The sequence below is a fragment of the Saimiri boliviensis genome, chromosome 12 (genome assembly GCF_048565385.1).
Source record: "Saimiri boliviensis isolate mSaiBol1 chromosome 12, mSaiBol1.pri, whole genome shotgun sequence".
Taxonomy (NCBI): domain Eukaryota; kingdom Metazoa; phylum Chordata; class Mammalia; order Primates; family Cebidae; genus Saimiri; species Saimiri boliviensis.
The window spans coordinates 28,635,889-28,658,759 of record NC_133460.1 but is presented as its reverse complement, the minus strand read 5'-3'; the positions used below and the strand labels follow the sequence as shown (position 1 = coordinate 28,658,759).

Sequence of the window (22,871 nt, the reverse complement as noted above, 5' to 3'; positions counted from 1 at the left end):
AATAATAAATGCTGGCGAGGATATAGAGCAAAGGCAACCCTTGTATGCTGTCAGTAGGAATGTAATTTAAATACAACCACTATGGAGAACAGTTTGGAGGTCCTCAGAACTAAAAATAGAGCCACCGTATGATCCAGGAATCTCACTGCTGGGTATAAACCCAAAAGAAAAGAAATCAGTATATCAGAGAGATAACTATACTCTCATGTATGTTGCAGCACTATTCACAACAGCCAAGATTTGGAACCATTCTGAGTATTCATCAACAGATGAGTGGCTAAAGAAAATGGTTCATATACACAGTGGAGCACTATTCAACTATAAAGGAGAATGAGATCCTGTTACCTGCAACAACATGAATGGGAATGTTAAGTGAAATAAGTTAGACACAAAATGACAAAATTCACCTATTCTCACTGATTTGTGGGAACTAAAAATTAAAACAATTTAACTCATGAAGATATAGAGTAGGAGAATTGTTTGCAGCTGCTGGTAAAAGTAGCATGGAGGATGAGAGGAGTAAGGGGTGATGCTTAATAGGTGCACACATTTTGTTAGAAAGAATAAATTACATCTCGTATTTGATAGCACAACAGAGTGACAACAGTCAAGAATTATTTAATTGTACATTTTAGAGTAACTAAAAGAGTGTAATAGAATTATTTGTAAAAAAAAATATAAATAAAAGGATACATGCTTGAGGTGCAGTGGATTTTTCATTTACCCTGCTGTGATTATGACGCATTATAGGCCTGTATCAAATAATTTTATATACCCCATAAATATGTACACTTACAATGTACCCCCCAAAATTTTTGAAGACTTTCATTCAGAATTAACACAGTGTATATTTACAATTGAAATAAGGCTTCTTGTAACCAAGAAGAGACTAGTGATGATTGGTTGCTGTTCAAATGGCTGCTAAGTTACCACTTTGCTAATAGTATAAACTGAGTTGTCATGGTGATATTGCTAGGAGCCATTTTAGTAAAGGATTTAACAGAAAATGAACGTCATTTGAAAGTTGCAGAGCTGGCCGGGCGCGGTGGCTCAAGCCTGTAATCCCAGCACTTTGGGAGGCCGAGGCGGGTGGATCACGAGGTCAAGAGATCGAGACCATCCTGGTCAACATGGTGAAACCCTGTCTCTACTAAAAAAAATACTAAAAAAAAAAAAAAAATTAGCTGGGCATGGCGGCACGTGCCTGTAATCCCAGCTACTCAGGAGGCTGAGGCAGGAGAATTGCTTGAACCCAGGAGGCAGAGGCTGCGGTGAGCCGAGATCGCGCCATTGCACTCCAGCCTGGGTAACAAGAGCGAAACTCCGCCTCAAAAAAAAAAAAAAAAAAAAAAAGAAAGTAAGTTGCAGAGCTAAAGTTCTCTTAATCACTACTGTCATCAATCTGTAAACTGGTTTCTGTGTGTGTGTGTGTGTGTGTGTGCGCGCGTGTGAGAGAGAGAGAGAGAGAGAAAGAGAGAGATGGATTTTTGCTCTTGTTGCCTAGGCAACAATGTGCAATGGCGTGATCTTGGCTCACCACAACCTCTGCCTCCTGGGTTCAAGCAGTTCTCCTGCCTCAGCCTCCTGAGTAGCTGGGATTATAGGCATGTGCCACTACACCTGGCTAATTTTCTATTTTTAGTAGAGATGGGGTATTACATAATATTCAGGAGCCTGGAGAGACCAATGGGTGAAACAGGAGGATTTTATTAAGGTGGCCACCAGCTCGGCGGATTTGCATCCCAAGGTTGAGAGCCTAACAAAGACAGGGCTTGATTTGTTATACAGCCAGGATGACATAGCAACTAACAGGTTTACAGAAGCCAGAGGAAAGAACAGTTAACTTGTGACATGCCTTGTGATGTATGTTATGTTTGAGAATCGCATTGCACATTCTTTGAGTGTTATACGTTTGAGAAACACATTGCACATTCTTTGGGTGTTATATTACCCTGTGACCTTGCAGCTGGTCTGCAAGAAAAATGGAAGTCTTGAGATGCCTGGGAACTTTGCTGAGAAAGTAGGGAGAGTAGATAAGGTAGATTTTATAGGGAGTTAGTTAATTTCAAGCAGAGCTGGGGGTTAGGTTTTATATTGAACACAATAGAGCAAATTGTATTACGTAGCAATTACAGACTACTGTTGTTATTATTTAATTTCCCTCTTCAGGGGTTTCTCCATGTTGTTTCTCCATGGGTCACGCTGGTCTCGAACTCGTGATCTCAGAGGATCCACCCATCTTAGCCTCCCAAAGTGCTGGGATTACAGGCCTGAGCCACTGTGCCCAGCTTGTAAACTGGTTTCTGGAAGGGAGCAAGATTTGTAATGATGAACACTTAGCTCCACTATAGTGGCAGTTAAATTGATCTCAAGACCTGCAGCTAATCTGGTAGGGCTCAAGCTCTAGTTCCAAGGTCAGAGAATACACAGAGAAATGTGCAGGTTTCCACAGATATGAGCTCCAGAGGCAGTGATGACAGAGGCCAGCCTCAAGATGACCAGGTCTACATAGCACCATTTGTGAACACAGAAGGATCAGGAGCTATGCTCTGAATAGGAGCTATGCCCACGATCTTTGGAGATTGAAAACATTACAACAAAGTGTTTAATGGACATTTATCTTGTCCCTCTGCTGTTGATTATTCATAGTGGTCTCTCTTTTTTTTTTTTTTTTTTTTTTGAGACGGAGTTTCGCTCTTGTTACCCAGGCTGGAGTGCAATGGCGCGATCTCGGCTCACTGTCACCTCCGCCTCCTGGGTTCAGGCAATTCTCTTGCCTCAGCTTTCTGAGTAGCTGGGATTATAGGCACGCGCCACCATGCCCAGATAATTTTTTGTGTTTTTAGTAGAGACGGGGTTTCACCATGTTGACCAGGATGGTCTCGATCTCTTGCTCTGTGATCCACCCGCCTCGCCCTCCCAAAGTGCTGGGATTATAAGTGGTCTCTTTTTGACTGTAAATTGAACCTTTTAAAAATTAGTGTCTATCAGAGTTTTCTTCAAACTTTTCAACGTCTGTTAGTCTTGTTAGGATGTATTTGTCTTCAGAAACATCACTAATTATCAGTGAAATGCAAATTAAAACCACAATGTAATACAACAATGTAATACTCCTGCAAGAATGGGCCATAATTAAAAAATCAAAAAATCATCTATGCTGGTATGGATTTGGTCAAAAGGGAACACTTACACTGCTGATGGGAATGTAAACCAGTACAAGCACTGTGGAAACCAGCACTGCCATTCAGTCCAGCAATCTCACACTGCGTATCTACCCAAAGGAAATGAAGTCATACGAAAAAGACAAACGCACATGCATGTTGACAGCAGCACAGTTTGCAATTGTAAAAATGTGGAACCAGCCTCAATGCCCATCAATTAATGAGTAAAGAAAATGTGGAATAAATATACCATGGCATACTGCTGAGCCATAAAACAGAATGAAATAATGGCCTTTACAGCAACCTGGATGGAGCTGGAGGTCATTATTCTAAGTGAAGTGACTCAGGAATGGAAAACCAAATATCATGTATTCTCCATGAGAATCTAAAGTCATAAAATGATACAGTGGCCTTTGGGGACTGGAGGGGGAGGTTGGGAGGGGGGTGATGGATAAAAGATTACATATTGGGTACACTGCTCAAGTGGTAGGTGAACCAGAAGCTCTGATGTCACTCCTCAAGAAATTATCTATATAACCAAAACCACCTGTTTCTCAAAAATGATTGAAATAAAATTTAAAAACATTATTGATAAACAACACATATATACACATACACACACACACATATATACATGTAAGTTAAACTGAGCAGCTTCTAGTCTGAAAATTTGCTGTGCTTGAAAAGGATATGCTATTCAGCCATTTAAAAAACAACAAAAACTAAGAAGATACATATCCTGTAGGGATAATTGTTTTCTTCGATAACTACTATTAATAAACATGATCATTCTATGAAATGCCATATTTTACACGTTATTATAATAGTTAAAATATTTATGGAAATACAGAAAAGAGATTATGAAGTGCATACATTTCTATAGTAAACTAAGTCCTGGTCAGCTGATTATTCACATATCTGATTGACATTCCCATCATAGCCTTGTGGTTATATGACTAGAAAATTAATGTTGGAAGTGGTTTCAGCTGGGTTTTCAGTGAAACCAATGAGAAAACCACATATCTGCTTATATCCTAACTGATTTCCATACTGGAGAACTACAAACATTTGTTGACTTAGCCAGTGGATAAAACATTGAAACTTCAAAAGCAAGAAGCCAAATGTGTTGTTGAGGTATTGTTTTTATACAATTGAGTATTTACAGTGATTAGTATGAGAGTGGTAAGATTACTCTAGTTTTGTATTTATTTAAACATTTGTCCAAGTGCTGGATACAGTGGCTCATGTCTGTAATTCCAGCACTTTGGGAGGCCAAGGTGGGAGTATCCACTTGATCACAGGAGTTTAACACCAGCCTGGGCAAAAAGTGAGACCCTGTCTTTACAAAAAGAATTTTTAAAAATCACACGGTTAAGTGGCATGAGCCTGTAGTTCCAAGCCTTGAAAGGCTTAGGTGCATGGGTAACTTGAGCCTGGGAGGTTGAGTCTGCTGTGAGCTAGGATCATGCCAGTGCACTTTAGCCTGGGTGACCCTGTCTCAAAAAAACAAAAACAAAACCTTTGGCCAGGACAGGTGAATAATCATGCAGCAGAGGGCTGCTTCCAGCCTGTTCCCCTCTCAGTGCATTCAACTCATCCCCACATTCTGTTGTGGCCAGGGGTGACCGATGCTGAGCACCTTGGGGTTTCATTTCTAACCCAACTCAGGAGAAACACAGTGTAAGGCTGGCACCCTACCGGAAGGCATCTCATAAAATGAGTTTAGTTTAGCCAAGATGTCTCTCTCTGATCTTTCCACCGTTGGAGGTGTAAAGAGTATCCCTGCTCCGTAATAGTGACAGCTAATAAATGGCATTCATCATTTCTACCATCTGATCACTATTGCGGTGCCTTGGGGGAGTGAGCATGAAGTCTGAGTTGTGCAATGGAACACTCAAGAATGAGCCCTGAGTCAGCTGCACAAGTACAGAGGAGGCCGTCCCCTTTCTCCTCATCCCAAAGTTGGGGTGCTGGATTCAGAATGGACTGCTAGCAGCTGTGCCCTGTTTGGACATTAGCGTAGGAACGCACCTGCATGTGTTTCAAAACAGAATTTGGAGCCATTCTAGTAGCTCAGTGTGATATTTTTAAATAAAGAAAAGTTTTGTTAACTGACTTAAAAAAACAACTGCCTATTAAATGCATATAGTATTGTTGAAAAAGTATCTACAAAATTGTAACCTCAATGTTTTCTTGCAAAAGAAGCGGAAGTAATACAGAGACCCCTTCAAATGAAGAATCACTGAGAAACAAAATAGAAGTAGGATAACGTTTACTTATGTATCTTTTTGAAGATTATACAAGAATAAATTTGCATGAGGCTTTTCAATTTATGAACATTAGTAGGATTTCCCTCTAGGGAAAGTTTTCACATCAATGTTGAAGAAATTCTTAAAACTGTAAACTTTTCTGTATTTGGTAATCTACTAGGGTTCCAATCCAATATGCTTTCTTATATTTATAAAATCTATCTCCAGTGTGTATTATTATAGGTCTTGGAGCAAATATCATGTAAATGAAGGCATTTCTGCATTCTATACATTCATAGGTTTTATTTCAGAAATGAGTTCTTATCTTCATGTGGAACTGGAATAACTGAAGACCTTACCACATGTTTCTGTTTATAAGGAATTTCCCATTGAATCTTTTCATGTTTTCAAAGAAATAAAAAAGCTGAAGGCTTTACCATGTTTCTTTTTTTTTTTTTTTTTTTTTTTTTTTTGAGACGGAGTTTTGCTCTTGTTACCCAGGCTGGAGTGCAATGGCGCGATCTCGGCTCACCGCAACCTCCGCCTCCTGGGTTCAGGCAATTCTCCTGCCTCAGCCTCCTGAGTAGCTGGGATTACAGGCACGCGCCACCATGCCCAGCTAATTTTTTTGTATTTTTAGTAGAGACGGGGTTTCACCTTGTTGACCAGGATGGTCTCGATCTCTCAACCTCATGATCCACCCGCCTCAGCCTCCCAAAGTGCTGGGATTACAGGCTTGAGCCACCACGCCCGGCTGGCTTTACCATGTTTCTTAAGATAAAATGTCTTTGAAAGCATAGGGTAAAATCAAGTTTATTAACACATTTTTTACATTCATGCTTTGTTTCCGGTACAAGTTTTTTTTCTGAGTTTTCAAAGAGAATTGGGAAAGTTGCATGCTTTCTTGTATTTCTTCACTAGATCGGGTTCTGTCCAGTGTGTTATTTCATGAATTCTAACAAACTAGAGCACATGAGAGCTTTAGCACATTTGTTACATAAGAATAATGTTTTTGAAGATAGCCCAGTGAACTAACATGGTCCTGTGATGGTTTTGTTGTATTTCTCCTTCCCCAGGAACGAGTTACAAAGGTGGTACTTGGAGTTAATTAATTATAATCTGAACGTTTCTCTAAGTGTTTATACCAGATGCTACTTCTGTCTTCGTGCCTTGGCATTCAGGCATGGCCTGGGTTTGCCATATTACCTTCTTGACAGAGAAAGAGCATGGGATCTGAAGGTAAGGTTATGAAGTCACTAAGTGGGTTTTAAGTCAAACACCAGTGCCAACATTTATGTCTAGGTCATATGAAGTAGTGATTAGAAAAATGGAAAGCTTCAAAATTAACATACTGAAGAGCTTATTAACCTTTCGGCATTCTATTTCCCGTATCTCTTATGGTTTTTATAAGGATTCACATTTTTTGAAAATTATAGATATTATCTCTTTTGTGGCCATAATTCAGAATGTTTTAATCAAATTAAATTCATTCTTAATGAATTTGAACATTTTGAACCTTTGCCCTTGCAATTAATCATACAGAAATGATTTCTTGCCATTGTATTTCTAACAATGTCAACATGCATAATGCACTTACTTACCACTCTTGACTACTTTTTATTACTCAGTTTGCAAATTTCTGTCATTTTCTACTGTGTATACCACAGTGCAGTCAGTCCCATGGGTGTGTTAGGCAAACCATTAGTGCCTAAGCCGAGAGACCTGCACTTAGACAGTATGAGGTGTGCCTGTCTCAGGTACTGGCTGCAGGAAGTACATGGGATTTTACTGGAAATGATAACTCTTATGGAACAAAGTAATATTTATGGTTTGTGACTTTTGGTAAGTACACAGCAAAATTACTCACAGCTGACAAGGATGATCATTTAAAATAGGCATATTCTGTGGCATTGTGGAAGTATTTTAAAGTAATACAATTTTCTACCATAAGCGTAAAAGTAGTGCCTTTTGATGCTTAATCATTAGACTTTGTTAACATTTCAATACAATCCAGCATATGCCTGCCTGGTTACAATTTTCTTTCAGTATATCATAACTTTATAGATTGGGTAGAATGCGAATAGACTAATAATCTACCTTTTTGCAATGTGTGCTTTCGTTATCTTTAAGGCACAAGTGCACAGGTAACAGATGATACTGTCAGAAGCCTGTCACAATAGGGTGACATTTTGGGGAGCCCAATTTTTAAGTAACTTAATAAAGCAAGCTGCCCTTTGCTCCAGCAATCTAATTCTAGCCCTGAAAGGAGATGACTTAAGTAAGCTGCCAGAAGTTGGCAGTGTAAACCTCAGCCAAAGTAGCTGTAGCTGAACTATCTAAAGGAGTCTGCAAGTGTGGCTTCTCCTCAGTGGTGATTGTTAAAAGGATGGAACCCTTTTTAAAATCGTACCTCTTTTCTATTTGACATTCTTAGGCCTTATCAAGGATAGATCAAGAGGAAGTGTTCTATACTGCTCGCAAGACCGGGGCTCTGAGTGCTGATGACTTAATTTGTCTTCAGCGCGCTAAGGCCGTCCTCTCCTGAAGGAAGAAATGAGGGGTAATGTAACATCTGAGCCCCTCACCAAAAAAGACAGGAAAATACCACCTCTCCTGCTAAATAACTGGAAAAGTTTGTATTTTAAAAAGAAGAAATACCTCAATTCAAGTTAACTCAAGGACAACTAAGATTGCACTTTATAGTAAAGCATGGGACCATGTCAGGGCAACAACAGAGTCTTACACTCTTCTGTCCCTTTGAATGTAAACAGAGTTATAGAAACCACTCCAAAGTGAAGACTCCTTCTGCTCACTCACAGATGCTTGTTAGTGTGTCGGCTGATAGCTATGAACTGTGTCAGCCTTTTTCTGTTTTGTTTTCAGATGAGTCTCTTGCCAGGCTAGGGGGCAGTGGTGTGATCTCGGCTCAATACAATTTCCACCTCCTGGGTCCAAGCCATTCTATTCCTCAGCCTCCCTTCTTAATTAAATGTTTTATTTTAAGTAGCTGGAATTACAGGGGCACCTGGCCTATGTAAGGCTTTTAAAACAATGGTTTAAATTTTTTAGATTTTAAAAGATAACTTTTTTGTTTTTTAAAAATATTTTTCTTTCCCCCCAAATTGCAGTATTAGTATGAAAACATGTCAAAGGAGTTCATGAATAGCACAGTCTTTTCTTCCTGAGGGTCCTCCCCTTCAGGTGTCCCAGCCTGCTCGCAGCCGCCATAGACGGGGCCTTTATGCTGAGAGAAGCTACAGAGCGCTGGAAAGCTGAGAATGCACAGGCAGACAGGATCAGAGTTGAGAATAGGAGGCGGGTTGTGATGTCCTCTGTGAGGGAATAATTGTTATTGTCCTGAGGCTGTTTCTAGATATTGGCAAATAAATTCAGATGTAGGTAAGACGTGACTTTATTCTAAAGGAGTATTGCAATGGGGAAAGCTCCAAGCATCAGATCTGCAAGCATCTCACAAGAGGCAGGAAAGGGCTGTGTTTTTTATGGAGGAGCGAACAACATGAGAAGGAAGGTGGGAGGAAGAGTGGAGAATGGCAAAATCAGATTCAGGCTTAGGGAATGTTTCACCCAGAAGTCAGTCTGTTCTTAGGAGGAACGTAAACGGGGTTTGTATGTTGGCTCAGACTGAAGGCAGAGCAGAGTCCGGGAGCTGGGGAAGGAGAGAAACTTAAGCACAGTTGTGATGGAATTCCTGGAACCCAGGAGGCAAAGGTTGCGGTGAGCCGAGATTGCACCAGTGCACTCCGGGGTGACAGAGTGAGACTCTGCTCATAAGTAAATAAATAAATATTTTAAATAAAGTCTTGTTTTAACCAATTATAGTTTGTATTTGTGTAATTTTGTTAATATAGAAGACCCACTTCTCAAAACCAGAAGGAAACCAGGTGTCGCCTGCTCCCCTGTTTTTAGATGTGTAGCCATCCATCTTCCATGTGTATCCCTTTGAAATCCATCCTGAATCCCTGGGACTCCTTTGAAAAAACATCTTTTTCTTTCTCCTCTTCTGTCCTGTCTTCACAGAGAGTTAATTTTGTCTCTATACTATGGGACAGTTTCCTTAGATGTATCCTCCAAACTGAGAAAAGTTAAATTTTCAAACCTTAAACTGGTTGGCTTAGGACTGGGCTCAGGGGAAGGGAGCCCAGAAGCACAGCATGCTGGCCAAAGGGCCAAGTTTCTTTTTCCCAGTGGGGTTTTTGGCCTCCCTCTCCTGTGCAAACTGGTAAAAGGCCCTGGGACTTTTGAGCTGTCCTTACCCCTCCCCTTATTTTGATTCACTTTGATTTGTTTTGCTTTGTTTGAGAAAGAGTTTCTCTCTTGTGGCCCAAGCTGGAGTGCAGTGGTGAGATCTTGGTTCATCGACCTCCACTTCCTGGGTTCAAGAGATTCTCCTGCCTCAGTCTCCCTAGTAGCTGGGATTACAGGCACCTGCCACCATGCCCATGTAGTGTTTTGTATTTTTTTGTATTTTTAGTAGAGACAGGGTTTCAGTCTCTTGGCCAGGCTGGTCTCAAACTCCTGACTTCAGGCAACCCACCTGCGTCAGCCTCAAAAACTGCTGGGATTACAGGCGTGAGCCACCTACCCGGCTCATTTTGTTCTGATACATGCTTTCTAATAATCTGGTGTATGTTGTCTCACCTTCAGCCCTCAAAGGTTGAATGGTCAAGCAGCTGGAGCCTCGGACAATGATCCCTTCTGCCAGGGACTTTTAGATAGGCCTCTGAGGGGACTCTGAGTGCAGCTTTCCCAAAACTGCCCCTGACTGTAGGAAGCAGCATCCTTATTCTAACAGCAGTTGGATGTACTTATTTAGAGAGAGGAATGAGGCGGCTGAGTATAAAGGGGTCATCAGAGAACCTCCATCAGGCCTGCACACTGGGAGGAGTGAGCACTGGAGTGGAGCCTTGGGAAGTTCACACTGTTTGCAGTGTGGAGAGCCTGGCCTCCTCTCTTCCTGTATGGAACCTGGAATTCAATCTGTGAAGCGGGAAGCCTATGCTAGCAGGACTCCCGCTCTGCTGAGGGTCCCTGGTTCCTCTGTATTCTTTTTGCTTAATACATTTTATTTTTCTCACCCTTCAAAGTGTCTGTGAGCCTAGTATTTCATGACCATGTGACAAGGACCCCGTCTTTATTCTGGAATGTTTTACGTTGGTCATTTATGCCTCATCATTCATCCATACCCAATGAAGAATCACCATGACAAAAAAAATAGTTCTTGAAATTGTATTTCAAGATGAATAATTGAAATAATTTTAATGTTTTATATTTCTAGCACTTGATACTAGTGCTGGCTTGTTATTGAACAAATATTGACTTAGCATTTAATAATGACTTATTACTAGGCACATATGTAGAAAATGGTTCCCGTTTTCTTGTCACTTATAGTCTAAAGGAAACCTGTGTAAAGCCCTTTACAAAAACAAAGATTGTATTTGTTTCTATCTCATAAAAATAACTTGAAGCAGATCTGACATTCTTGAATAATTTCTAACTTTATTTTTGACCTGATTCTCTATAATTGTGAGAGAATAAAAATAAAAATAAACTAGTATATATTCTGATCTGAAGAAAGTTGTCTTGACATTTTTTTAAACATAGAAGTTTCAAGTTTCATGTCTTCACTGTATTTTTAAAAATAATTTTTTGAAACATTTTTACTGAAATTGCTCCTTTTGAAGTCACTAGAGATAAAAGTTATGTAATTTAATGATTTATTATTAGGTTTATTACCGAGTCAACCATTAAATACTTTGTGTTGGCATATTTTGTGACACGTATATTATTAAGTTAAATTTTAAATAATTTTGATGTGATTCTAAAACAAGGATTTTGAAACATGAGATGCATTTGATAAGTTGCTGTGGTGTTGATATATTTTGCAATCCAATTTAATAACAATAATTTTTAAGGTTTTTTGTTTTTTGTTTTTTGTTTTTTTTGAGACAGTTTCGCTCTTGTTACCCAGGCTGGAGTGCAATGGCGCGATCTCGGCTCACCGCAACCTCCGCCTCCTGGGTTCAGGCAATTCTCCTGCCTCAGCCTCCTGAGTAGCTGGGATTACAGGCACGCGTCACCATGCCCAGCTAATGTTTTGTATTTTTTAGTAGAGACAGGGTTTCACCATGTTGACCAGGATGGTCTCGATCTCTTGACCTCGTGATCCACCCGCCTCGGCCTCCCAAAGTGCTGGGATTACAGGCTTGAGCCACCGCACCCGGCCATTTTTAAGGTTTTAAATAAAATGTAAGGAAATGAGTATGACACAGAGTATCAAACATTGTCCAATGTTCCAATATAATGGAGCAAATGGGAGAAGTATGACAATTAGTTTTTCATTATATTTATATTGACAAAGTTAAATATCTCCTGCCATCTATTTTATCTTGATTAAAACCATGGGTGAGTATGATTAAAATCAAATCTATTAGAATTTCTACAAATATATTTTATCCTATGTCTTGTATTTCTTACTGGAATACATCTCCACAGACAGGGTTGTATTCCCATATCTATAATGCAAAGTAAAATCTTGACCAGGCACAGTGGCTCATGCCTGTAATCCCAGCACATTGAGAGGCTGAGGCTGGTGGATCAAGAGGCCGAGAGATCTATACCATTCTGGACAACATAGTGAAACCCCATCTCTACTAAAAATACAAAAATTAGTTGGGCATGGTGGTGCGCACCTGTTATCCCAGCTACTTGGGAGTCTGAGGCAGGAGAATCACTTGAACCTGGGAGGCAGAGTTGCAGTGAGCTTAGGTCATGCCACTGCACTCCAATCTGGTGACTGAGTGAGACTCCGTCTTAGAAAAAAAAGAAGAAAAACAGCTCTAGGGTTTGGGTATGTGGCTCACACCTGTAATCTCAGCATTTTGGGAGACCAAGGCAGGTGGATCACTTGAGGTCAGGAGCTTGAGAACAGCCTGGACAACATGGTGAAACACCATCTCTACTAAAAGTACAAAAATTAGCCAAGGATGGTGGCACATGCCTGTAATCCCAGCTATTCAGGTCCCTGAGACATGAGAATGGCTTGAACCTGGGAGATGGAGGTTGCAGTGAGCCCAGATCACACCAGTGCACTGCAGCTTGGGTGACAGTGAGAGATTCTGTCTCCAAAGGATTTTAAGTAACACTGAGCTGGCATTGAGTTTTGCCATTTCCCTTCTCTGGTGTCTCCCAGTCTGTCTTCAAGGAGGCCTGAGCTTGGAAATGGACTTGGGTGCAAAAAGACAGGGCTCAGGACAGCCTTCCTGACCCAGCTGAGGAGCAGGAAACAGTCTCCTACCATGTAGAGAGAGTGCAAGAAATTCTTTTCTCTTTACTCCTTTTTCTTGTACCTCAGTCCTTTGCAGCCCACTGGCACCTCATTTCTGATAAGTAGAGCGGTGGCCTAAGCAGGTGGGCACACTCCGTTGCTTTTTCACTCTTTCCGTCCTTTTATTGCTTGACGCCATGGTCACGGCAAGCAAGGTGTAGAATGAAGTAAATAATCCCCTTGCTTGGGTGGCTCTCTGAAAAGATGAGCTCCTAGGAGCTGGCAAGGACCAGGGAGATCACGGCATGTGATGAGTTCAGGACGGGGAATTTGAAAAGTTGTTTATGAGCTCCAGGGCTCATCTCTGTGATAGTTAATCCTTTCCTTTCATTTTTAGTGGGCATGTAATAATTGTGTATGTTTATGGGATACAGGGTGATAGTTCCATATGTGTATACAATGTATAAATGATCAAATCAGGGCAATTAGCATATCCATCACCTCAGACATTTTCATTTCTTTGTTTTGTGAACATTCAAAATCCTCTCTCCTAGCTTTTGGAAAATATGCAATAAATTCTTGTTAACCACATTCACTCTACAGTGTTTCAGAACAGAGCTCATTCTTCCTATCTAACTGTAATTTTGTATGTCACCGAGCCTCTCCCAGCCTTCTCTCCTCCCTACACTTTATAACCTCTAATGCCCATAACTCTCCTCTCTACTTTCATGAGTTCAAAATTGTTCTAGCTCCCACATATGAGTGAGAATATCTTTCTGTGTCTGACTTATTTTACTTAACATAATGTCCTCCAGGCTCATTCATGTTGCCATGAATGACAGGATGTCATTTATCTGGCTAAATAATATTCTAGTGTGTGGGGGGTGTGTGTGTGTGTATGTGTGTGTCTGTGTTTACAGTTTTGGAAGAAAACATAGGAAGAAATCTTCATAACTTGAGATTAGGGAAAGAGTTCTTAGACAAGACACCAAGTACACATAAAAGCAAAAATCCATTAATTAGACTTGATCAAAAAAAAAAAAACAATATAGCAAAAGATGCTGAAAAGACAGCTACAGACTGGGAGAGAATATCTGCAAACCACACACATCCAACAAAGAAAGTATCTGAAATAAACAAAGAATTCTCAGAATCAACAGTTAGAGAACCATCCAAACAAAAATGGGTAAATGACTTGGACCCTCACCAAGGAGGATGCTCTATTTGGAGGACAGTAAGCCTATGAGAGACCATCAACACTAGTCATTAGGAAAATGCAAATCAAACCGTAGTGAGGTGCCACCGGAAAGCAGTTTGACAGCTCTGTTAAATCACATGGCCCAGCAGTCCCACAGCTATTTTCCCTGAAGAAAGAAAAAATTGTGTTCACATGAAAACCTCTATACAAATGTTTATAGCAACTCTATTCATAATCACCCAAATCTGGACACAACCACACGTCCTCTCATGGATGAAGGGGTAACCACCTGTGTCTCCCTGTACAGGCAAACACCATTCCACAATCCAAAGGAACACGTCACTGACACACAGAGCAGTGGGGATGGAGCTCAAAAACATGACTCAGTGAAAGCAACCAGTTACAAAGATCCCATGCTGCGTGTCTCCACTCACACGGCCTTCCAAGACAACAGTGTGACAGGGATGGAAGGTGCAGCACCAGTCAGCAGGGTATGGTGGGGAGGGCTGGACTCCAGCAAGCGGGATGCCACTCCTCGGCATCCTGACTGTGGAACCTCACACGTGTGAAAATTCTCAGACCTAAACACCTCTTTAAAATGGGATCAGATGCAGAAATAAGACTAACTTTTTGTCATCTCTTTCCTATAATCATCACATGTACAGTGGTGACCCCTGAACAACACAAGTCTGAACTACATGGGTGTACCTACATACAGATTCTTTTCTAAAAAAGTTTTTAAATGAAATCTTCTTAGATAGATACAGGGTCTCCTTATGTTGCTCAGGCTGGTCTCAAATTCCAGGACTCAAGCAACCCTCCCACCTTGGCCTCCGAAATTGCTGGGATCACATGCATGAACCACCACACCTGGCCCGGGCTGTTTTCAATAAATATATTGAAACATCTTTTGGAGATTTGTAACCATTTGAAGAAACTTGTAGATGAACCTTGTATCCTAGAAATATTGAAAAAGTTTAGAAAAAGTATGCCATGCAAAAATTAGCTGGGCATGGTGATGCGTGCCTGTAATCCCAGCTACTCAGGAGGCTGAGGCAGGAGAATTGCTTGAACCGGGACTCAGGAGGTGGAGGTTGCAGTGAGCCAAGATTGTGCCATTGCACTGCAGCCTAGGTGACATAGTGAGACTCCATCCCAAAGAAAACGAAAAAAAAAAGGTATGTCATGAATATGCATAAAATATATGTAGACACTAGTTTATTTTTATCACTTAGTACCATAAAAATATACAGAAATCTACTATAAACAGTTAACATTTATCAAAAGTTATGCACACAAACACATTGCATGGTGCCATTTAGTCGAGAGAAACATAAACAAACATAAAGATGAAGTATTAACTCATAACTGCATAGATTAATGGGAGCATGCTGTGCCACTGGAGTAATTCTGCCACCACTCCTGCTCCCATTGTTGTGAGCTCATGTCGAGAGTGTTCACTTCAAATGCCATGGGACACTAGCCATCTCCACGTGAGCACCTGTCTCTCCTGTACATTGTGTACCACAGTGAAACCTGATCCGTCGTGGTTCTCATGTATTTTTCATGTTTAGTGCAATACCGTAAACCTGAAGAACACAATAGGATGCACACGAAGTGCCACTGGTGATGCTGGAAGTGCTCCCAAGAAGCAGAGAAACGTCTTGGCAGTAAAAGCAAACAGTGGATTGATTGATATGTGCTGTAGACAGAGGCCTGCAGCTGCCTTTGCCCACCATTTCAACATAAATGATCCAACCTAAGACCCCTTGTAAAAAAAGAAAAGGGACTTCTCAATGTCATCACTGCAACCATCCCAGCACACGTGAAACCTTGATCTTTTTGCCAAATACCTTTTTTTCTAGCGCAGTTTTTGGCTGGATGTAGTAGCTCATGCCTGTAATCCCAGCACTTCGGGAGGCTGAGGCAGGAGGTTCACGTGAGCACAGGAGGTGACGGCCTTGTCTAGAAAAAATAAATAAATAAAGGAGAAAAGAATAAAGGAAAGAAAGAGAGAGAAAGAGAAAACGCAGCTTTGATGTGAGTGCAGGATATCTATAAGAAAAGCACATCTATAGACCCTAATGTGATTCCAGAAAAACTGATATCATTATATGACAACTTAAAGCAAAGGATGGTGGAGGATAATGACTTAGAATTACGAGATCCACAAATCTGGAGAGGCTAAAGTACAGTGGCACAATCAGGACTCACTGCAGCCTCGGCCTCCTGGGCTCAAGCAATCCCCACCTCAGCTTCCCAAGTAGCTGGAACTGCAAGTGTGTCCCTCTGTGCCTGGCTCATTTTCAAACTTGCTTTTGTAGAGACAGGGGTCCCACTATGTTTCCAGATGACCTCGAACTCTTGAGGTCAAGCAATTCTCCCACCGTGGCCTTCTAAAGTGCTGAGATTATAGACATGAGCCACTGTGCCAGGCCAAGAGCTGTATTTTATTTATTTATTTATTTGTTTATTGACAGAGTCTAGCTCTGTCACCCAGGCTGGAGTGCAGTGTTGCAATCTCAGTTCACTGCGACCTCTGCCTCCCAGGTTTAAGTGATTCTCTTGCATCAGCCAGCCGATTAGCTGGGATCACAGGCACATGCCACTGCATCTGGCTTATTTTTGTATTTTTAGTAGAGATGGGCTTCACCATGTTGGCCGGGCTGGGCTCAAACTCCTGGTCTCAAGAGTCAGACCCCAAGCCTGACTCCAAATGTGCCCACAGGAAGTCCAGCCCTGGCAGTGCCCTTGTTGCCTTTGAGGTAGACCCAAGGCAAGGGGAGAGCCTTGAGTTTGTCTCCCCTCAGACCACAGGACTGAGCCTGGAAAGCGAAGTCGCTTGACTGTGGCCACTTGTCAGGACAGTATGTGAGTGTCTGGAGACAGCATAGCTGACTCCAATCCTGCGGCGCTGAGGACCCCTCCAGGCTCCTCTCTCCTGGAAGTGCTGCAGACGCCCCATGCCCCGTGGTTGGTGACACCACCACCTCCTGCCTACCCATGGGGCCAAGTTTCTGCAGCTGGTTACAGGATGTCTGGCCCCTGCCACAAAGGATAGCCACACCTCACAGCTGATCAGAGCCCTAGCCCCTGGGGCCTCTTAAGCCCCCCACAGCCCTCCAGGTCCTCAGTTCCGTCAGATGGAGGGCTCTCAGGGTGCGGCCCGGGCCTGGATGCCACTGGAAGCCCTGATGACTGGCAGCACAGTGTGTGCTCTGGGAAGAAACAGCTGCCCTAGCCGCAGAGGGATCCCCACACCTCCTGACACCAGCCCAAATCCTGACAGTGGGGTCTGTCCTCTGAGTGTGGGAAGCCTCTAGTCCTTTAAGGTTGGCTGCTAGGGGCTGTGCTCCAAAGCAAGGGGCAGGGACAGCCTGCAGCTGCCCACCCAACCTGGTCTTCATGCCACATTGCACAGGACACTGGATCTCTTCTATCTTGATGGAGATGAGGAGTTCCTGCCCAGGGTCATACAACACAGCAAATAGCATAGCGCTCCTTCCTTCCCCCACCTCATTTTTTTTTGGTTGGGGTCAGGGGTTGTTTCTTTGAGATTTACGTTTTTATTTTTGAGGGGTAATCACCTTCAAGTAAAACAGTAAAAGTGAAGGTACTTTGGAACCGCTAACACCTCTGCACAGGGCAGTTAGCCAGCTCACGTTCTTTTTCAGAGAAAGGGACTTGGCCAGTGCTTTGAGTACCCCCACTTCACCTCACAGACAAGGCAGCTGGCCTAGTCTGGGGAGTCTGCCCAGGACAGTGGTGGAGGTGGGTCTTGAACCCCAAACTACACCTTAGAAACTAAGGGAAATGCCTCATTCTCAAAGGGGCAACAGTGACACCATCCCTGTACTCCTGGGTCCTGGTCTTACAGTGCCCAAGGCATCGCATAGTGGCAGCTGGACCCTCCCCCACTAGGTAACTCTGGGGGTAGAGGTGGGTTTTCTTTAGGAGGGTGGTCAGACCACTCAGCCAAATTGCTCCTCAACCCTAGACAAAGCCTTTGGCCAAGACGGAGATGCTGTTAGCTGGACAGCCCTTCTGGGTTTCAGAGACTGGTGTTGGCTACAGACTGGTCTCATCTCCATTCCCTTAATGACAGGTGGCCCAGGAGTACCCATGCACAGCAAATGTGGGGTGTGGGCATCTTCAGATGTTCTGGTAAAGTTGTGAGATCCGCTGTATGACAGAAACCAGTGGGAGGAAGGGAAGTTTTCAGGATGGCGAGATGTGATTCACACACAGTGCACATGCTGGTAGGGCTGTCACTGGGCAGTGGCCTCCATGGAGAGTGGTACCAGCACCTCAGTCCATCCAAGATGTTTAGAAATGCTCAGTCTCTGGTCCCAGAGCATGGCTTCTCAGGGCATGCCACAAGTTAAAGGTCACCTGCCTGGAAGATGAATGAGAAAGCCACCCGTTCTCAAGACCCATCTGCCTAGGGAGTGTCACAGAGGCAGGATGTAAGCCTCAGGGTGTGGCATTCTTGCACAAGTCATGAAAATCAGGACAGAGAGGGAGCCTGGACATCAGGGACTTGTGCCCACAGCACATGGCACCCACAGCTGCCCAGCCTGGACCCAGCACAGCCCCTGAAGCCACGTGGGAAAATGGGCCTTGTTCACTATAGCCACAGGGGTATGAAACAGATCTTTTGCTTTCCAGAGATGTTATATATATTTTGTGTGTAATGAGCCATTCTCAATAAATTCTCACTGTGAAATGACAAAAAAAAAAAAAAAAAATGCCTAGCGAAGACCTCCTTCACTTTTAATCTCCCTCATTTTCCAGTTCATTCTCTGCTTATTTTCTGGTCAGCCCATGACCTCGTAGGTCAGTGGACAGGTGATCGATTTGCCACTTCAGGCTGCTGGGTGGTCTGCTGCCTCCGAGGCTCGGGTGGCCTTTAAAACCTCCACAGTAACGACTCCGTGGGTGTTTCTGCCCAGTGGGAAAGATGCGGCCTGCTAGCCCGCTGACTCATCCCCAGCCTCATGGAGGGCCCCCAGCCACTGAGGACAAAGGCCCTGGGTGCTGGCCTGCAGGGCATCAGGCACCAGTGAAATCCCATTCTCTGGTTGGAGACACAGATGGTCTCAAATGAGAGAGATGCTGTATCTGGTACCAAAAGAAGATGGGAGCATACGATCAGCAGACATAGGAAAAGTCAGTTGAACAGACTCGGATTAAGGGTTTCAAAAACAAACCAAAATAGATGGGCCAAATAAAGCCAGACTTGACTGATGTTGACTTAATCAGAGGCTCAACATTCACCAAAGCAAAACCTGAAATTCCATGGACACTTCTGACTCGGAAGGGGCTTGTTCGAGTTGTATTTTTTCCGTCTTTCAGCAACTGGTGGATTCAGGTTACCTCTTTAATAATCTTTGTTTGGCTGTTACTGCTTTATTTCATGCAAGTTATAGCAATCGTCTTATATTTGATGATGCCTATTGTGAATGTAAGTGAAGTACTTGGATGCTCGTGTCTTATGCTACTCATGGGAACTGTCCGCTGTCAAATTGTTTCTACTCAGTTAGCAAACCCATCAGGAAACAATGGAAATTGGAGAAGAAGAAAATTAGGAAAAACTGTAAATGGCAATGGGAGCTGAGAAAATGGAAATAACTCCCCTGATAAAGTCAGAGGAGTAGAAACTTTGGAATCTGTACCCGTTATTGGTGGTTTTGGGGAGCCCATCTTTGGCAACAGGATTAAAAGAGTAAATTCATATCTCATAAAGGGACTGAAACTGACAATGACCCAAGTTGTGTCCATCCTATCATTAAGGAGAGACAATGTTGACCAGAGGTTAGAATGTGGCAAACAAGAGAGAAAGCAAAATTTTCAGATGGAGAAAAGTGCCGTAGGGAGGCTTTCAGGTGTTTGGGTAATGGGGTATCTTATGACCTGTCAAGTGAGGAAGATGGAGAAGCAGAGACACAGATGATATTATTGTGTAGGAGTGTGGAAGGGGACAAGTGACAATGATTGTGGAGTTGAGGATAGAAAATCAATACTTTCAAAGCACCTAAACTCAGGTAAAGAGAACCACTACAAGGTGGTGTCATCTTGTGTGGGAATTAGATAGTCTGGCGGAATCAGAATTGGAATCAGCAGCCTTCAGCCAGGGCTCTAGATCTGGTGTGAGTGGTGGCTCTTGAAGCCTCAACATGTCAAGAAGAGACCCAGTACCCGCCATGACTTGGAGATCGAGGATATGTTATGGGATAACCTGCCACATGGCCCAGAGTGCCAGTCTTCTGCCACCAGTGACAGTGAGAGGGCGCATATGAGTACCCTTCACTCAGAACAAACGTGACCCCAAAGAGGATGTTTTCCAGCAGAACCATTTATTCTGGCTTCAGACCTCAAGCCCTGCCTCTGATTGAGTTAGAGCAATAATCTGGGAAGGGAATGAGTGCAAAAACATGGATATGTCTGTGTTGGAAATAAGTGGCCTCATCATGAGCGCGGTCAGTGCCAGCAAGGAGTAGGTTGTCAGATGCTGGGAAATGTTGTCACTATTGGATGAGCATTTTTTCCGTTCTTACATCGACTTTTCCGTGAGAAGAGCCTTGACCAACTGAAGTCCATTTCAGCTGAGGACATCTTGACTCTCTTTTGTGGGGCATCACCTGTTATACCTGTTACTGATTTGTCCATAATTAATGTTTTTTGAAAGATTGTGTCTTATTTGGATTTTTTTATGATGTGTGTGGCAGAGAGAACATATAAACAGGTCAGTGGAGAAATAAATAAAATTTTTTACCTCTGTTTTTGTATATGATATTCCATTGACCATTGAGTTGTTTTTTGTCTCTTGATTTGGTCTCTCTTCAAGTTGATGTGGGCAATAAAGGATTGATAAGTGGGAAAAAAATTTATTAAATGATTTTTTAAGTTCTGCCTATACATTTGATAAATACTGATGAAGAATATGTAACAATCAATATTTAAGCATGCCAAATAATAAAACTTTTCCCAACTTTTAAAATTATTTTAAAAAATAAGCCAATTTATATTGGACATTTGGGTTACACGTGCATATAAAAACAGTCATATTCTTCAACTGACCATAGATAGAGTGGCATACAAGTGTCCTTTCTGGATGTAATTAAGTTTTAGAGGCAGTGGTTCAGAGGGTAGCAAATGAGCTGACCTCTTCAAGAAGTAAACTTGACAAAACTCAAGAAGTATTAAAGGTGCTAATGATTCATTCTATAAATCTTTCTTTCTTTTCTATCTTTTCAGTATACAAGTGTGCACTATGGGTGTCTATAAATTAAAACACTTCTAATCTGAACTGTGAGCTCCTACGAAAGGGGCTACGGTCAATCCATAAAAGGTACTGGGGAAGTGAGAGGTAGCTCAGAGGAGCAGAGGGCACCTGCCCTCCATCAGGCCATCCACACAAAGCTACTGAAGAGATAGACTTGATGATCTAAGTCTCAATGGGCTTAGATGTTGACCTGGGCCTTCAAGTGAGGTTTTCCTTTATTATGTTTTATGCTGTTTGTTCGACTGTTTTTCTAACTGGGGCAAAGTGAGATGTTCAACTAGTCTAAAACTGCTTAATATACACCATAAAGTGTCTGAGTCAAAGGTTTTTGTTTAATCTTCTGCCAAACACAACTGATTTCCATCTACAATTATTTTTTAAGGTAAGAAACAATGTGTCAAGTGAACAAAGAGCTGGGGCTTTGGGCTCTAGAACATGATGACACACTGACTGAGAAATGCAGGGCCTCAGGGTGGGGTCTAGTCAGGCTGGCCCCAGCAGGGCATGAACCTGCCTCACTGGGCCTTCTCCAAGAATGCTATGCAGCACCTGACACACTGCTGGTACACCATCTCAAAGTCAGAGTCATACCCATAACAGGGATCTTCAATAATCAGTTGTTTTTGTGGATCATATCTCCCAAGTAGCTCAATTGCAGCTTTGTGAGTTTTAACTTGATTACTTTTTTTTTTTTTCAGATGGGGTTTCACCATGTTGGTCAGGCTGGTCTTGAACTCCTGACCTCAGGTGATCCACCCACCTTGGTCTCCAAAGTGCTTGGATTACAGGCATGAACCACCATGCCCAGCCACTTGACTGCTTTTTCTATTCAAATCTCTCAGATTGCTTTCATCCATACATAGTATGATTGAATTTTTTTTTAAGGCTTTACCAAAGAGTAATCTGTTTATTTCACTTAGATTCTTCTTTTTTTTTTTTTTTTTTTTTTTAAATTAAGTCGGGGTTTCACCATGTTGGTCAGGCTGGTCTCGAACTCCCAACCTCAGGTGATCCACCCGCCTTGGCCTCTAATGTTCTTCGATTACAGGTGTGAGCCACCATGCCTGGCCCACTTAAATTCTTAAAAATACTTATATGGCAGTTGTCACATAAAATGTCATAATGTAAAAAAAAGAAAATTCATTAGAAAGAAAAGCATGAAAACACAGACCCAAAATGTTAAGATTTCATTTACAAAGTTTTTTGTTGTACAGAAAGTAAAAATGCTGTTACAGTCTCGGTGTAACTGGTAGCCACAGACGGTTGACTCACCAATCACAGCTATCCATGCTACAGCAAGAGTCTTACGCAAAACCTAACAATGTTACAGTTTTGTTGGGGTGAAGTCCTCAAGCTTGGTGGTAGATTACAAAAAGGGCCTCCATGGAGGGAAGGCAGAATGTCACAGGAACTATTCTTTGGCCTTTTGGGTGGGTGTCCTGGGGTTTGTATCACAGCTACTTCGTTTGTTTGTTTTTTTTAACAGCTACCAAATCCATGAGCTGTTCAACCAATACTGAACAGTTCTGTTTCTGCAGGTCATCTGGAGTCTTAATCATCTTCTCCTTCGTTTTCTGTTTCTCTCCTCCTTTCACCTTTCTCACCTTCTTCCTCCTCTTCATCCTGATCTTCACCTTCTTCAAGTCCACATTCTTCTTCCTCCTCACTGACATCATCGTCATCTTCATCCCCT

The 22,871-nt window shown here is 42.3% G+C and overlaps 1 protein-coding gene and 1 pseudogene across 1 annotated transcript in view; both read left to right on the top strand.

The window, feature by feature from the left end:
• Positions 1-9,270, top strand: part of LOC120360120 (cyclin-Y-like protein 2) — a 33,776-nt gene extending 24,506 nt beyond the window's left edge. The window contains exons 10-11 of the mRNA XM_074382190.1: positions 6,487-6,649; positions 7,845-9,270. Coding sequence (XP_074238291.1) covers positions 6,487-6,649; positions 7,845-7,955 — 274 coding nt within the window. The 3' untranslated portion in view covers positions 7,956-9,270. The remainder of the gene's footprint in view (positions 1-6,486; positions 6,650-7,844) is intronic.
• A 9,716-nt stretch (positions 9,271-18,986) lies between these two features.
• On the top strand, positions 18,987-20,697 carry LOC120367407 (protein PHTF1 pseudogene; annotated as a pseudogene).
• The last annotated feature ends 2,174 nt before the right edge of the window (positions 20,698-22,871 follow it).